The sequence below is a fragment of the Plectropomus leopardus genome, chromosome 24 (genome assembly GCF_026936395.1).
Source record: "Plectropomus leopardus strain MGB_pleo_1.0 chromosome 24, ASM2693639v1, whole genome shotgun sequence".
NCBI lineage: Eukaryota > Metazoa > Chordata > Actinopteri > Perciformes > Serranidae > Plectropomus > Plectropomus leopardus.
The window spans coordinates 10,446,083-10,464,493 of record NC_142199.1 but is presented as its reverse complement, the minus strand read 5'-3'; the positions used below and the strand labels follow the sequence as shown (position 1 = coordinate 10,464,493).

Below are 18,411 nucleotides of genomic sequence, written 5' to 3'. Positions count from 1 at the left end.
GGCATTGGACAGCCCGGCTGACAGCTCCTGTGTACCGTGGAGACATACGGGAGTAATGGCCGCGGCTAATGCAAGATCCCAAAGGACTGTGAATAGGAGAGAATGACAGCTCTGGTTGCGGTAAATGGGCGAATGTGCCGAGGTAAAGCACCACATCTGTTAATAACTGCTATTGAAAAGAGGGAAAGCGAAGACATGGAGGAGCAAGGGCAAAAGGGGGGAAAAAAGGAAAGACTACAGAACAACAGGTGGAAATATGTGTTTTTTGCAGAATTAATACCTGACATATCAAGCCACTTCATCACATGCATGAAGCCTCAAAAAAACAAAAAACAGCTACACTGAGGTCAGCAAAATGATCAAGGCCACATCCAAAACCTGTGTGATAAGTCAGTAACATAAATATCATGACAGATCTAGAGATGGCAAAATAAAAAGGAATGTAAAGGTAGAACAACATATGGAAATGTCACTTTTGGGCAGAATTTATATCCTCACAAATCAAGCACCTTCATCAGATAGATCCTCCAGTATCCCAGTGAGGGTTGAAAACTTATGAGAGCTTATGTTTTTTATTTATTTAAAAAGATCCCCGTTAACTGATGCCAATGACACCAACTAATCTTCCTCTTCCACAATAGCAGAACAAAAAAGGGAAAAGCACTGAGGATAGAATCTGTCGGCTGCGGAGAGGTAATAATAACGTAGACAAACAAAAGGAACAAAAGGAACAGGCACAGCTCATTAATCTATTAGAGCCGACAGAGTTTGGTATCCCGCAGAGGGTTCCAAAATCCAGAAGATCATATTCATATCATGTACACAAGTGTGTGTGTGATGTACATTAGATTAACCACAAAAGATGCTCTATACAGCATCACAACTGCTCCTCAGTTTATGTTACAGTAAGTGGTCACAGAAATTCACTGAAGCATCAATAGGGATACACATTCAATAACATTTACATAATTAGTCTTGTGATCAGTCCATTAATTAGCCCCAAAGGCTATCACCAGAGAACAAGCTGTGACCAGTGCTGGACCACTGATCAGCTGCTTCAGGAAATGACGTCTAAAATAGGATTTACTATTGGATTGGCGTATGTACAGGGGGCAGCTATTCCAGTACTTGATGGCACAATAAGTGACCTTTACAAAGCATTAGATCTTCGGCAAGGAAACATGATTTGGCCATCACTTGCAGTTCTGGTGAAATGACTTGCTAAGTTTGGTAATTTGACTGTGTAAAACATAAATGCTATTACTGAAGAATGTGGCTGTGCTCTGGGCAAGCCTTTTCTCAACTGGTAGCCATAAGAGTTAACGATGCAGTACATCATCATGTCGACCGACCCAACAACCACATACAAGTCAATGACATGTGAGTAAGTGAATAAGCGACTGAAAAAAACCCACATAGAGGCAAACTGATGGAGGATAGAGCAGGTTAACTCGTCTCTAAACTGCAGTGATTTGACCTAAACAGCGTGACAAAAGAGAAATAGATCCAAAAGCCGCTCTGTCTGCCCACTTCTCACCATTAACAAAGTAGTGGGCTATCTGACAGGTCAATGACTCTGACCGCCCCTACCTCCAACTGTCAACAGAGATCTGCAGGGCACACACATACACACATGACACACCCACAGGAGAGGGTCAAAGTAGAGGAGAGTTTTATAGAGTATAATAGACTGAACCGTGACCTGCTCTTTTTATACTCTGCTCCTTTGTGTGTGTGAGTGTGTGTGCTGTGTATCTGTGGTCACACCTAAGCCCACACCCCATGGCCTTCCTCACATTCATCAGATTGTTATTAATATTCATGAGGAGGCTGGTGGCCGGTATCTTGAAATGGGGTGCTAATGAACTGAGCGTGTTTGCATGTGTGTGTGCGCGTGTTGCAGATGCAGGGGGCAGAACTGTAATCAAATCACAGCCGCCCCCTCATCTCCGCCCTCATCAACCACCAGTGGCGCTCCTTCCGTAATGCTAACATGCTACGCTACTTGCCTGCCTGGGGTTCGGAGCAGGCGGCGGCGACAACAGACGTGTGTGTGAGTGTTGAATAATGGTCGGGGGCTGGCCCAGATAAAGAGGTCTGGACTCGTGGCTAAGCTAACCACTAGGCGTACAAATAGCTTACCATTATCTCTCATTAGCATCCGCGGCTAACACAGAGCCCATGCTGTGCGGTGGAGAGCCCCCACAATGGGGCCACTCCTGTATGATTGATGGTGAAACAGCATCGGCCACAATAACAGAACAAAAAAGAGAAAAGCACTGAAGATAGAATCTGTCGGCTGTGGAGAGGTAATAAAAACGTAGACAAACAAAAGGAACTCAGACTAATCAAGAATGCCAGGCACAGCTCATTAATCTATGAGAGCCGACAGTGTTTGGAAGCCCGCAGATAAGTGGGATGACTGGCACGTTAGGGAGATCACGTGCGCTCGTCCTATTCCGCCCGCTATCTTTTCATCAGCAGCGAAAAACAAAAGGATAAAATGAGAAGTGAGATGAAAGCAGGGAGGGCGTTTGGAGAATTGGGTGAAAGTGGAGAGAGTAAAGAAACAAAAGGTAAATTAGACACTTCCTGCGCGGTGCAGGTTCGAGTGAAGCGTTTGCTCAGCAGAACCCATAATCACAAAAAGCACCACAAAGAGAGCCGACGTCAGGGTGACTTGTTAGCGGGGGAATTTGATCAAATGCCAGAGCGGGGATTTGATCTGTGACACTTCATCATTGCTCTGAGGATGCGGCGAGGAAGCGGGTTTAGGTAGGGAGAAAATGACTCATTAAAATCTAGGACTCACCCTCTTATGCACAAATAAGACGCAGATCTTATGATTATAATTCCATCATCCCGGAAAATGAAGCTTCTGTTCTCTGTGATTGCAAAAACAAAATTTTTTCCGCAGCTGAAGATTCCCACTGAGTTTACACATCTATTATTTAGTCGTGTCCCCTTTTTTCACAAAGAGTATTTTGCCAAACTTGCAGTCCTACATGCACATGACAGCTTACACGCACAGACACACACACACACTCTATTGTTCATGCAGCTTAAAACACCAATTGTTATTGCGTGGTACAGGGTCGGCTGAATATTCCATTTCCATTTCATTTGGCCTTCTTGCTGACTAAGTGTTGATAATTCATCATTCGTCTGGGCCCCGGGCTTATGAATATGGATTTTTGGAGGTTTATTAGCACATCTTAGGAATGCATTATGGGAAATTAGCAAGAGGAATGAAATTTGCTCTTTACAGAAATTGGGTCACCGTCTTTGTGTGTATGTGTGTGTATGAAATGAACTTCAACTCCCAGCCCTTTTCTGTGAAGTTACATCACTGCCATTTCGGAGAACTTCCTGTCCCTTGATTTGTTTTCAATCTGAAATGGTGTCTTTTCATCTGTCTCGCTAAAAATGAACATGACAGCGACATCACACAGCACTCCTACTCCTGCTTTCGGAAGAACCAGAGGAGAAAATAAGTTCATTTTCTCACCAGGCTTGTACCGAGCAAAATAACATGCAATCAAACCCAATCAGTTCTTTGCAGCAAAGCAAAACTCATGTTGTCACGTTTGGTATTTAGCTGGTTTAGTCTCCTAATAACCAGTGACAAGCTAACCAAGGTTTGGATTTACAAACACCATATTTATTGGACATCCTGTCATCCTGCCAGGCTGGAGACTTTACGAAAGGAGTCAAAATAAATCCGCTACCAGCCTCTAAGCCCTGCTAAGAATGACGGATCCTCTCCTGTAATTTGCTGTGCCTCATACCAGGTAAGAACAATCAAGAAACAGCTTGCCGTCTGCATCACAGCTCCTGTTGTTGTGCTAAGGTGTCCAACCATGAGAAACTGCTGTCTATCACACGTCAACATGTCTTTGTGTTGAACAGTGAATGAGACAAAACTGTGTGAGCCTAGAAATGCATAAATACAACATACTAAAATTTCACTGTGGTTTGAATCAAAGTAAAATGGTACACCCTCCATGGATTCATCTTCACCTTGTCTCTGTCTTCCACCAGATCACTCAGCAGGTCGTCCATGTCCAGGATCCCTCCTTCAAAGTACTCCAAGTGGTGGGTCTTCACTGCACTGTCCCCATGCTGAACACAAAGTTAACATAAATAAGAAATTCACATTAAAGCAAGACAATAAACAGATAGAACTGCAAACATCATAGATCTTAAAAACATATAATCCCTTGTTTATATAAATTATTAAAATCCTGTACAATTAAACTGAAAATGACTGAAACAACCAGCAACATGTGAATAAGATTTTAACCAACCAATCAGGTTCAAGTCAAGTTCAGATATCCAGAATCCAGAATCCAAAATCTGTTTATTCATACCATCATAATTTCCTGGAATTCCTCGAGGGTATACGGTATATGATGGTATCAGTGTGCGGCGCTAACCCCAAACACCGACTGGCAAATTTGTTATGTTCTGCAGGTTTTCTTGCTATTTTCTGTTTACTGAATACACAATACACTCATGTGATACCAACAAGTGGTAATAATTAAAGACCCATGTTTCTAATTCCCTTTTACCAAGACCTCTGTGTCGCAGAATCTGTTGTGTTTTTAATTCAGAGCCCATGCTACCAGGTTAGAACAGCCACACTGACAGTGTGAGCAGCGCTGCTCAGGTGCAGCGTATCTAGAGAAACGCAGTCGTGCTGTTTTTTTTCTGCATGATATGCATGTTTTTTTAAGCAAATAGATAGTGAAAATTGATAATTATATTGATTCCATACCACCTTTTACTACAATTTCAATGTCTCTATTTGTCACAGACATCAGGAAATACAAATGTATATGTTTTACTTAATAATTCCTCTTTCTGTTTTAAAATAAAAGCCCTTGACAACATTTCTGTCGACAGAATCCCTTCAGTTGTTGACATAAGGCATTTTACTGTGAAGGACCATGTTGATAACAGTCAGTAGCTCACACGGCTTCATAAATAAGTCGGGTATGTACTTTTAATTGTGGAAATGCAGTGGTTATAACAGTAGGCAGTTCTGGGACAGCATTGCACCAATAAACGCTGTCAATGTGAACACACACTGCTCAAGCATGCAGTGTGTCCCAGGCGTAAACTTAAGGGCACGTGATGCGCACTGTGTGCAAAAGATCCTCAATACAGCTTCTCCAGTATAAAGTTAATCGAAAGATGAGGTTCTGTATTTTTGATGGTATTTAAAATTACACTGTCGGGATTTCTAAATACCCTGGCAGAAACGCCCATGGCTACTTAAAATAACCATTTCATTTCACTATGAATGCTTTGTTTACAGACACAAAATATGGCTCAACACTGATAGTCAGTCATACTAATCACACATTTCACAGGTTTCCCTGCGTGTTTGGCAGATACAGCAGCAACAAATGACCTACATGCCACTGTACATGCAAAACACTCGGTCTACAGAGCACAGCTTGTACGGAAGAATGTGAGAGCGAGGAACATTTCCAGTTTTGCTGCTCTGTGGGGAGCGGTGGTGGGCACATTCCAGGCCAGTTTCACTGTCTCCATGAAGACAGAGGTCAAAGTGAGCACACCCCACAGAGCAGGAAATACCCCGTGCCTGGTGCTCCATGCATTGTCAAAGGGAACTTTGGACTAAGCTGCAAGCTGAAATCTGTGTGCTGTTAGCAAAATCAACAGAGAAGTACATGAACAATAGCATCTTCCCCTTTTTGTGTCGAAGTCTATTGTCGCAACACTATGCAGATCTCTGAGAGAAAGTGCATCTGTGGACAATTTAAGATGACGCTGATGATAAATTGTGTAAAATATGAATACAAAGTGAAACAGAATGTATTTCCATCCTCCTGGATGGGTCAAATTTAGTCTGTTTAAATAAATATTTGCTTTTTTATCCCCATAATTTCTATTAAAAGTCATTTCTAGTCTAAGAAAAGAAATCTTTGACAAGTCTTATCGCTTCTAACAATGTGTGCAGTTGAAAATGGCCCATTAGGAACTGCCCATACCAATAAGCAATCTGTCCACAGCAACACAAGACTGCATCACCAGCTAAATTAACAGCTATAGGCTATAAGCCTCGGAGGCTGGAATGAGTTTGGCTGAGACCCAGTGAGCGGCTTCTGCTGTATCGTTGAGACCCGCTGTGAATGGGCTCCTTCTTGCTCCGCTGCATCCGAATGTGAATTACGGGCCACAAAAAAAGAGGGTGTCTGCTTGTCACAATGGGCCAAGTCCATTCTTCTAAAAACAAATGGTTGGGAGAGCCTGGGATTTCAATCACAGGAATAAAGCCAGAACCTCCCTTTCTTCAGAAGTGCCCATAATGCCAGCGCCAGAGCAGGGAGAGACAGAGCAGCAAGTAATCTGCAACTACAACTCGCATACAAATACACTGCAGTTTTCACACAATGTGACGGCCTGTTGATATGCAAACAGGCGTACACGCCAATGATCCAGAGCCAAGAGCATCCTGTCACTGTAAAAACTGTCTGAGGGCCTCACAAAGACAGAGTATAAAAAGACACATGACAGCTTCATGATAGCTTTCTTCTAGAATTTAGGACCCAAACACCAGTGAGCTACAGTAACTTTAAAGAGGAACTCCAGTATTTTCAACCTGGACCCTGAATTGAATAGATGGACATGATGAATTTCAGGTAAAGGCAAGGCAAGGGTCATGTGACCAACATAACAAGCCAAAGATGTCGGCAGGTGACTGATTTTGGTAGCTTTAATTCTCCCCACGGAGGCTGTCTTATGGGCTTCACTATATTTTTTTTCTTTTTCAAGAAAGAGGCCACCTGTCACTTCTTAAAAAGGCAGCTTCAGATGGCAGGAGGAGGCTGACCTTTCAAAATCAATATATACACTATAAACTGACCTCAATTGAAACTAACAAATTCAATTTAAAGGGTTCCTACAGCTTAAAGCAAATTAAATGTAATACTTTTGAAGACTTTTTTATGCCACTCCAGTTGCAATTTAAAACCAATTTTACAATAACCAAAACTGAATAAAAGTCAGTTTATTGTAACATAAAATATAAAATATTTGATCCATTGAGAAAGTTAAATGTGATTAGATCTGGCATTAAGTGGCAACATTTTATTGCTGATTTTGTGTTCCTTACTTACTGTATGTGGGATTCCACTACTTTAAATCCCATCATTAAGAGTTTATGAAGAGGGATTTGGTTAATTATTAAAAATTTTTTAAAAAAAAGATCTTATCCATTATTTTAAGACTTTAAAATGCAACCTCAAAAAAAGCTCTACCTGCCATGTATAAGAATTTTGAAAGGTTGATTTACTACATTTTAATACCAATTAAGGCCATATTTCTAGATTTATGAATTCAAAGCCTTGTTTAGACTTTTTAATAATCCAGGCAAACCCTGAAGTTAATGCTAAAAAGGATTTCATTATAATTGTTATGAGATTTTACAGTGTTCAAACCAGAATATATGTTATATTGTAGGCTAAATGTTAACTCTAAGGCAGCACATGTGGGACGGAGACATTGAAACCAGTGGAGCAGAGATGGAGCCAAGACATGAACGCAAAGCATTTATACCTCGCCAGAAAAACTGGTCCAACCTGAACCACTGCCGGCATTCTTCTGCCTCTCAGCGACACTGTTTACAGTGTGTGTGTGTGAGAGTGTGTGTGTGTGTGTGACAGCAAAGGAGGGAAGCACGTTAATTGGCTCTTTTGCAGTGACATCACATCACCAGCATTAAGACACACACCTTAATGAAATAAGAGGTATTAGTGTGATTTTCAGGGGGAGGATTAATTCACATCAGTGGATTAGAGCACAACAATGCCTATGTGTTAATTAGCGTCACCTCTGCGGGCTGAGCATCAGCACACCTGGCATACTAGTGCTTCTGTTTCCACAGCCAGAGCTCCAAAGGCCTGAGAAAACACTCCTTCTACCTCGTGATGAAAAAGGCTGAATGTATGACACTTCAGAGGGAACGTAATCTATAGAGAGGAAAGAGGCGAGTGGAAAAAAAACTCTTCTGAAGTCCCTCATTGTCAATCCCTTGTAATTCCCCTTTGTATCATGAACTCTTCCCATGACATAAAAAACAAAAGGAGTCGGGAGTCAGTCAGTCAACAGCGGAGCAGAATCACCGTGACAGTTAGAAGAGTAAATTCCCTGCAAATTACACCATTAAGTCCCCCACCATTGAAAGCCATATCTCTCCCTCTTCCCCCTCTCTGGTGAGCAAACATGACACCACTTGAGAATGGTGAAGCGCTGGGGCGATTAGTGAAGCTAAATTCAGCGGGGCTGCGGCGGTTGGCTGTGGTGGTGTTGGGGGTGCTATTTCACACTTTGATCCTTAGAAGAATGTGTAATTAAACAGCTGCAGGAGCACGGTGTGGATTTAGCCGTGACGAAAGCAAAATGTCTTTAATGAACGTGAAGTTGGATCCATCGGTGCGAATGAAAGAAAAGCTGAGGAGAGCTTTCTCTCTGAAGGACGAAGAAAGCCAGAGAGGGAGACAACTTGACCTTAGCAGGGCTTGATAACGCAATATAACATTGTAATAATCATATAGGCGAGTGACATTGTGTGTTAATATAGTTATGAATATAATATGCCCTTCCTGCCAATGAATCCCCCTAAATCCTACATTGTAGAGCAGGGGTTTCCAGCTAGTGGGTCACGGTCCAAAAGTGAGTCGCAGGTCCATTCTGAATGGCCCACAAGTGAATCCAGAACATGTCAAGTTTGTAAAAAACACACATTTTGAATTTCTGGGTGAGGGCTTCCTCCTGTTCAGCTATTTTATTGCACTGTTCTTGGTATTTTTTGGCCTATAAACATGTTGTTTCTTTGCAGCGTTTTAATGTCACTGATCAGTGCAATTAACTAGGTAATTGCACCGTATTCTTGCAAAATGTTTTATTTCATTGTATTCTAAATCTAAGTGTTTTATACAGAGATCTTGTTCTCTCTAAATCCACTTGAATTATATGCTCAAGGGTTATTGTGAGATTTTTGCATGACGTCGCAATGAAACTCCCATCCGCAGCTTTAATGTATGCTTTATTGCACACTATAAAACTGTATAACGCAGTTGATATCTTTTTCTTAAAACTTTAATCCGTCACTTATAAACAATTCAGACTCATTGTGAGGCATGTGTGGTGAAGCCTGGTCATTACTACATTTTTGCAGCAAAAATAAACAGCCAGTATTATATTTTTTCCTTTTTTTAACAAAATTTAAAAAATATATACTTTTTAAAAGGATACTCTTGTGTTTGGCTACTAAATAGTATGACAAGGTGATTGATAAATAATAATTTCAGTTAACCAATACATTTTTAACCTGTCCTGTTTTGGAAAAACAAAGGGCTGTTTATTTATCTCCTTTCAGTAGCAATAATAAATAAGAAGCCTGTTTTTTGTCAGGTCTTTACAATAGACTACAATTGAAAATAGACAAATAGACATAGCAAATAAAAATAAATAAATAAAAATAAAGTAAAAATAAAATAAATAAATAAATACTTCTACTAATAATAATAATAATAACAAGAATTAATAAAGTAGACAGTAGAAAATTTGCACTATCAAAATGATAATTGTTTATTAACTAATTTTTGCTTTAAATACTGCTTATTAAGGCTGCTTTTTCTTCCTTTTAAGATTAATCACAAAAATAATTACAAATTGTAACTTTATTTTCCAGAATAAGCTGAACAGTAGCACACATTGAAAGCAGGCTGAGTGGGCTTTTCAATTTCAAGAACATTTTTGTGCACTCTCATGTCTCTATAACTGAAAACTTTTTTATTGTCGTGATGTCTGGGATGCCCAACTTTAAAGTCACTTGCCAGCAGGCACCTGCCCTGCTGCAGTGCCCATCATTTACACAGTGAGCCGGCACTGAGCCTCAGGGTGCTGCTATATAGCTATACAGTTATTTGAACTGGGTGGAGTACTTTCCTTCAGGGAATGATAGAGTTAACACAATATCAACTCAGCAGTTTGATGAAAGCCAACTATTTTTCCCTGAACACATTTGACAAGGAGCCAGATCGAAAAATCCAATGACACAATCAGCCTGAGGAAGAGAAAAGCAGGTTTGAACAGTTACATTTAACTTAAAAAATGCCTTTTGCATAGCTGAGCTCTGACGCACATACCAACCCACATTGGACAACTCCTCTCACTCCCACATACATGAGACGGAGGGCAAAGTGTTTCCAGTTGTTTAGTGCTCTGTCAGGTGTCAGGACACAGTTGGTATAGGGGCTGTAATCTGAACTGAACCTGCAGCAGACAGACCAGGAGACAGAGAGAGACAGCTCCGTACCTGGCTGTTTCCCCTGAGAACGCACAACCCTCACAGTCTACATGCTGGTCCCCCAGGCTACAGTCGAATACCGATAAAGTCATCCAGGAACACAGAGTAGTCAGCTGTTATTAAGACTCTTCACACCTGAAACTGTGGACTTACTTCATTTTAGTTCATAGGGAGAAGGATGGAATGAGTCAAAATTCATCCTCAGCAACTTTTTTCACATTTAGTAGGAGTGTGTAGGATTTTGGGACAGCTATGGGCAAAAACAATGTTTATTATGTTTTCATTAGTTTACATTCACCTGAAAAAAAATTGTTGTGTTTTTGTTACCTTAGAACAAGTCGTTTACATTAACATATGGAATTTACAGTGCAAGATAATATGATACAGTGTCTGACTTTTGTGGGATCAGGGTTCCTACAGCTTAAGGCTATATAAGGCTTTTAAAGACTTTTTGATGCCACTTGGAATGAAACTTAAGGCCAATTTTACAGAAGCCAATGTTGAAGAGAAAAAACATGCACAATAACGTAAGGTTAGGGGGAAATTAATTTCATTTTTCAAATGTTAATGCAAAAGGCATTCCGTGAATTATTAATATTATTTTTTTAAGTTACCCATTATTTTGAGCTTTTGCAATTCAATGTAAGAAAACAAAAGATTCACAAAAATCCCATCTCCAATGTCTAAGCATTTTTTAAGACTTCTCAAAGATCGTTTTAAGACATTTTAATGCCAATCAAGGCTTTATTTTTAAAATTAATGGATTCTAGGCCTTTTAAGAGTTTTTAAAGATCCACAGGTGCCTTGCAAAAAATGTTGTTGCGCTTTTGTGATCCAACAGCTTGTTTACCATATGACATGAATGCAGACGTCACATTGAACATTCTGCGGAGCCTGTTGAGACTATAAAACTTTGTATGGAAAACAAAACGAACTGTCGAATATTCGTACTGAACTGCCAAATCCGTTTCGACTGGCAAAATTCTGAGTTGGGTAAAGCCCTGAGCAGTGTGCTATGAAAGGTTAGCTCCCACCAGACCCGGATGGTACACAGTACAGTCCACTGAAGAGTAGAAAAATTAACCTATAGACATACATAACCAGTCAAAAATATTCTCTGCAGTTAACCAATAAACAGTTAGCATTTGACATCTCTGTTCCAGTGTCTAAAATGCAAGAATTTGCTGCTTAAAAACACTGTTAATTAAAAAAAAATGGGTTTTGTACTGTCAGACAGATAAAACACGTCATGTCATGATGAGCAGGTTCACTATTTTTTGGCATTTTATGAACTAAACACCGAATAACAAACTACTACTACCCACAGGACTTCTGTACATTTTTTAATCGACTAGTACTTCCGCTTACTTTCAGCAACAGAAACTATTCAAATGTCAAAATGTTATGCTCTTCAAGGACTTTTATGCTTCTGTTCAATTTTTTTGACTTTTTATGTTACTACAGTTTAGCTTCCAGCTTTTCTAGTAATGTATTTCAGCTCTTAGCTTCTTCAGGTAATGCAGTGCAGCTTCCATTTCTGCAAGATTTTAAGATGTTTCCAGCAATTTCTTTGATATTTCTCCATTTTCAGCCATGGTTTTGGATTAATTTCAGCTTTCAGCATCCACTTGTATGTTCCACAGGAAATGCAGTTTTTAACTGATAATTTCAGCTCCAGAAGAGACAGATTTATATAGAAGTAGGCAACAATTAACAAATCAAGCCTAGTTTTTTATTATTAAGTAACTGGATGGCAGATGGAAGTTAATATTTAATTTAAAATAAAGCTATATTATATCATCTCTAACTTATAAATCTTAACACCTCAGGTGCAAATCTTTGCACAACTCCCACAGTCTTCATCACATGCCACAATAGCAGTGATCGAATAAAGTGTGGATGGTAAAAAAAAGTCTTTTATCACCGCTGTGAGAACACGTACACTCATATTTTACAAATCACACTGTATAATGAGCTGTAATTTTCTGTTTGCTGTTCGTTAGAGGCTTTATAAGTTAACTCAACTGTTTTCACAACAATAGATATAAAAGCAGCCGAACACGTACAGAGTCACAGCTGAGATCACATTAAAATAACCTGCTAATTAAGAAGCTTTACGTGCCATTACTGCAATGCACAGCGAGACTGTGCAGAATCCTGTTTGCCATGCATAAACCAGCTCACACAAACACACATTCTCAGTGATTAAACCAAGGTTTTTGACACTGTCCCTGCTGTCAGCAGTGAGAGCGGCGAGTGGAGAAATGTGCGGTTAATGTGGGAGCTAAGTGGATTCTGCTGGCAGGAGCAGCCAGCTCATCCGGTCATATCTATTTGGCCCTATCTGGCAGGGACGGAGCCGGACTGTCCTCGTGATGATCCGCCTCTATTAAGAGACTGCTGAGTCAGCGTCTAGCTGCTAATTAACATGCTCTGTGTAAAGCAATCAAGGGCTGGGTGCATTCTAATCACACGCTCGCATTTAGCCTACTTCAGCTTGTGCACCGTGGCGTGTCTCGCTGAGAATCAACAGGGACTGCTGGGCAGAGTGGGCATGGCTGTGGCTGTCAGTGGAGCAGAGACGTGACAGCTCAGGGACACTGAGCAAGATGAGCTGTGTGTGTGTGTGTTTGTGGCTATCCAGGTGTTTGTGTGCTCCTTCACAGAGTGGAAGCAATTCATCGAGCCATACAGCCACCCAATCACCCCCTTCCATCCCTGCTTCCGCGGCCCCTCGCATCTCCACAAGCCAGCTTCTCGCCTTGCCGAGAGGGAGGGCGCGTGGGCGGGCTGAGGGGGGGACAAGCCAACCGATAAGACTGGGACCTGTCACCAAACCTAATCCCCAATCACTCACAGGACAAAGCCGCCTGTCCGCAGCACACATCACCAACTGCGGCCACATTGAGGACATCAAACAGTAAACTTCCACCTGCCCACTGAGATACCAGGGCTTAAACAGGGAGCTATTGTACAGGTAGACAGCCAGCGCCACTCACATCCTCACTGAGATGAAATGCACATCAGCACCCTATCACGCCGGGACAGCATGCACATAAGCGGCAGCTGATTAATAAAAGGTCAGTTCAGCAGAATGATTAATGTTCAAGTGATTGCAACATCAGGGAGCAAAAAGCTGGGGCTTCATATCTTTGTGTTTATGTGAGACAACTGAAAAAACACAAGTCACAGGAAAACAACACTTTGCAATAGTGGCTCCTTCAGTCTTATGCAGGGATGTCCCAATCATGATTTTCTGCCCCAAATCCAAGTCATTTGATATTGAGTACCTGCCAATAACAAGTCCAGATCCAATACTAATATATACCTGAATAATATAGCTGCACAAGGCACACTTAATGTATTAAGTTATTTAAAAAAAATCCAGTGTATATACATGAGTTAACAGCTCTGCAATGCAATACAAAAACAATGTCTGCATCCATCCTGCTCCTAAGGGTTTTTTTGTTTTTACAAAATAAAAAAGTAACCAAACTAAAAATATGTTTATATGGCTTAAATTCAATTTAATGCACCATATTTTTTTTGTTTTTTTTTTTGTTTTTTTTGTTTTTTTTTAATAAAATATCAATAGACTGATTGACTTCTCATTGCAGGTGAGCTTGTATAAACTTTGGGGAAAAAATAACAATACAAACACCATATTTTATAAACTCTAGTCATAATCTGTATCCAAAAATGTTAATTTGTAAAGTAACTAAAACTGTCAGTTAAATGTAGTGGAGTAAAAAGAACAATATTTTCCTTTAAAATGTAGTGAAGTAAAAGTGACCTGAAAAGTAAATACTCGAGTAACGTACCTAAAATATGTACCTAAGTACAGTACTTGAGTAAATGTACTATGTTACAACCCCCCACTGCTAATAATACGACTTTTGTCTCCTTTAAGCTATCTGCTAGTTTAAACCTTTTAAACATTTAGCACTAATTGGCCACGTGACACACACCTTGGACAGGTTATGGGGGCTACATTTTGTAAAATATGAAGAATAAGTGGAACGAAAAGCCATTGTAAAACGGGTGTAAAACGTCAACTAACATGTTATTTAAGGAAATACCGGAAAAAATGAATAAATAAGTAAAAGTATGAAGGGGGCTAACCTGCTCCAGAATCCTGCGGTATCTGCGCGTGGCTTGGTCGACTAAATCCCGGACGGTCCATCCAGCTTTACAGGGAACCACCACCGCCGTGTCCCCGAAAGTTACCGTAACTTTCATAGCGGCTGAATATAAAATTGTTTATTAAAAAATAACTGAATAGTTAGTCCAAGTTTCGGTACTGTCTCACCCGGAGCTGCTCCGTGTGTGAGCCGGAGAAAGTGGCACCTGTCCGTCGAAACTGGAGCAACAGGTGTCTCAGGTCGGGATGGAATCACAGTGGAGTCACTTGTCCGCTTTCACCGAGTGAAACACTTAAATAAAACCCCCAAGGACATTTTATTTTCTGCAAAACCGTCACAAAACAGTAGCTTAAAGACGCAGAGTGACTTTCTGTCAGCTGTGCGCAGATACACCCAAACAAAACAAACTCCGCGAGGAACCCGGAAGAAATCACAGTGACTCTGGCACTCCAGGAAACTACATTCCCCACTGACACTCCACGACTACGAGTCCGAAAAACTTTATTCTACATAATTGGTTTATTAACATGTGTGTGTCACAATGTCCAAAATGTTTCGATAACTGTAAAACAGTTATTTGGTTGTGTATGTTTGATGTAGTTTTAATTCTAACACAGTTGAGATATTTTTAATTTTATTAAATATAGTAAAAATACTCTGTAAAAAGAAAGAAAGAAAGAAAAAAAGACATTATAAAAGTAATAAAAAATGTAAAATGTAAAAGTAGAAAAAAAATACCCTTTTTAATTATTTATTTTGGAAAATATGAAAGAAATATGTCTTAAATGCTGTAGACTAGTGCACTAGAATAAAGGGCTCTGCTGTAGACATTATATATGTACAAAGTAACCAAAAGCTAATTATCTATTTACAAGAAATAAATGTATTGTTTTGATTTATTGTTGTTACTATGAAGATTTAAATATAAGCTGCAAGATAGCAACGCCATCAAAATAGACTTATATAGGAGTCAATTTTCTACGAATGGGGCTTGTACTTGCTTTCATAAAAATTAAATTCTTAGTAAATCAAATTCTAATCAATTTAAGACATAAAAATATATTTTAAAAGGTTTTTAAAAATTATAAATAGACAGAATGGAATGAACTTCTTTAATATTCAAATTGGAAAGATACTTAACAAATATGTCTTAAATATTATATGTCTAAAGTAACCAAGAACTATTTTTTTATCTTACATATAGTAGCCTGAATAAATGTATATATTTTTAAGTATTATTACTATTATTAGTATTATTGTTACTATGAAGATTTAAAGGTTTCAGTAGAAGCTACAAGATGAAAGCACCAACAAAGTAAAGTTAAACTGAAATCAGTATTCTATGAATGGGGCTTGTACTTACTTGTATGACATTTAAATGATTAGTAAATAAAACTATATTCAGTTTTAGAAATAAGATTTAAAAAAGAAAAACATTTTTTTTAGATTACAAAGAATGTCAAATTTATCTAATACAGTAAATATATATACATTTTAAAATGTATTATTTAATGTCTTATTTTGTGTGTCTGCATACCCCTGTGAAGTCATATTATTTTATAGGTCAGATGAGGTAAATTGTCCACATGTATTGGCAGAGAAATATCAGCCCAACTCCTTCTCTACTCCAATCCCCCTAAAGACACTCACACACCATCACACCTCTACTCACATCACACATACTAATTACCACACAGTTATTGTCTGTCATTTTATGTCATTAGGTGTGTTGTGAAATTGCCTTTATGGATATTAATGGCCACTGACATGCTCCTATGACTTATTCCCACGCATTGTTTGGTTTTTGCTCTCGGGAATTTTCTCCCCATCAAATCAGAAAGCCACGGCAGCAGATGGATTCATAATTGGGACAAGCAATTATTTTCACTGCCACTGTAATTCATCCTGAAATGTGCAGGATAGAACAATAAGGCCTCTTGTTTCATCTCCTCTAATTTCCAAAAAGCAAGGTGAGTACGGAGGGGGTGGGAGAGCAAAGTGTGAGGACAGAAAGCAAATTGAGAGATGGGGATGGAGAAAGAATGAGATGATCCCTAATTAGTAAATTCTACAGTGACTTTGTTCATAATCCCTCAGCTCTGATTTTTAAGAGAGAACATAATTTCATACCTGGTTTAACACTGTGTTTGCAGGGCCCCTGGGAGTTTATGATGCTGGTTATGTTCCCTCAGCGTGGTTATGGCAACTGCCGACTCAGCAGTCAGTGCAACTCTGTTGTTGCCAGCGTTTGGCTGCACCAGTGGAACATGTGTGTTTCCATACAATGTTATAAAAAATCCCTGAGAGATGGAAAAAAAGAGAGATATCGCTGTGATGTAAGTTTTTAAGCTCCTGTTCTTAACCCTTTGAAACCTGGACCAGCATCACTTTTCTTCAACATCACTTTTTTCGAGTATTCAAACCTTTGCTTTCTTTTGAAAACATGAGGAGGGAAAAGTTGAAAATGATCAACTTGGCAAGAACTGTTCTGCAAATTCCAAGAAATTGATAGATTTGAAAAAAATTTAAAGCAAGGACAAAATGTCTCCAAAAACTATATTTATAATTATCATAATTATTTATTCATTAAAACTTAATTTTTAGGTATTTTTCTTGTACTTTTTACATTTTTGTTTATTTATTCATTTATTTTTTTGTATATTTTTTCCAGGTTATAACTTTTTTAGTTGTTCATTGCCTTTTCCCTTTTTTTTTTAAATAAATCAAATGAATCTGCTCAGTTTTCAAAGGGCCAAAACATTCAAACTGTTGGTTAATGACAGACTCTGCCACAGCTGTATATGGTTAAGCCTCTTGCTCAGTTGTTGGTAAATAGACTACCATTAACTTTCAACACTCGCCCTGTGGTTCAAATATTCCCTTCATCATAGCTGCACTTGGCAACTTTGCACTCCAGAAGCAGCGATGAGAGATTGCTGATTGAAATTTGGAAAGTTTGGAGGACTTCCTTACACAGAAATCATGTGAAGTGGCCACAGTGCCTAAATGTATTCTTTGAAACAGCAGGTTGAGAGGCTGGAAAAAATATTTTTGGATAGTGTGGGTGAGTCCTGATTGAAAAACACACTGCACATTTTTACTGCACCTGTGCACTTTTTTATTGTGATTTTTGTAGAATTTTGTGATAAAGATACAGACTGGAATTAGACAGGGTCCACAGCCAAAACTGAACTGGAGACAGCACAGTTACATCATGGCCCATGCACTTTTAATTTTTTTTTTTAAATTGCTCTTATCTTATATATAATAATAATCTTGTGCACAGCAAAAACTCCCATGAATGATCCCATAATGCATTTTGTCATCATCAAAATTTTCAAAATGCATCTAACCAATTTCATTATTTCAATATAACTGCAGAGGACAATAAAAAAATAATGTTAAATTTATTTATTTTTGACCTATTGTTTAATTTTGTTCTAAAATGAAAAGAGCACAGGTGCAAAGACCTAGTAGCCTACACACTGAACAAAATAGCACCCATGCATGCATACTTAATACACACACTAATGTACTGGGAGGGCTGCAGAGAGAAGCTCCTCTGTTTGTTCAAGGTGGCTCCTGCCTTTCTGCACAGCTTCCATTTATGTATCTGCAAAACAACAGAGTGCATTTTGCACTTCATGACGAAGGCCTCAATACGTCTTCCGCATGTGAAAGAACACAGTGATAAGATGTCAGTGTGAGAATGCGGCGTGTTGTAACAAAACACAGTGCGAATTTGATTGTATCTGTTCCCACGTCAGGAAGAAAGGAGCTGCTGTCCAACCTGAGAGAAGACAAGTTTGACAACAATGTGTCGCTGCAGTGTTTGCACAACATTACCGCTGTCTATGATGTCACTTCCTCTATGAATAGAGTGGTATGCTATTTACCACGCCTTCACCTGGCGGGGTGTTGAGCAAT

At 39.3% G+C, this 18,411-nt stretch overlaps 1 protein-coding gene across 2 annotated transcripts in view; it reads right to left on the bottom strand.

Annotated features, from left to right (window-relative positions):
- The window catches only part of pard3ba (par-3 family cell polarity regulator beta a), a 200,630-nt gene extending 183,874 nt beyond the window's left edge, over window positions 1-16,756 (bottom strand). The window contains exons 1-2 of one of the 2 annotated variants that reach the window (XM_088074335.1): window positions 16,615-16,756; window positions 4,021-4,122 (exon numbers count right to left, since the gene is read on the bottom strand). In XM_088074335.1, the coding sequence (XP_087930461.1) occupies window positions 4,021-4,062 (42 nt within the window). In that variant the 5' untranslated portion in view covers window positions 4,063-4,122; window positions 16,615-16,756. Of the gene's footprint in view, window positions 1-4,020; window positions 4,123-14,464; window positions 14,929-16,614 lie in introns of those variants that run through there. The other variant, XM_042513093.2, reaches the window with a different exon arrangement.
- Between the last annotated feature and the right edge of the window lie 1,655 nt (window positions 16,757-18,411).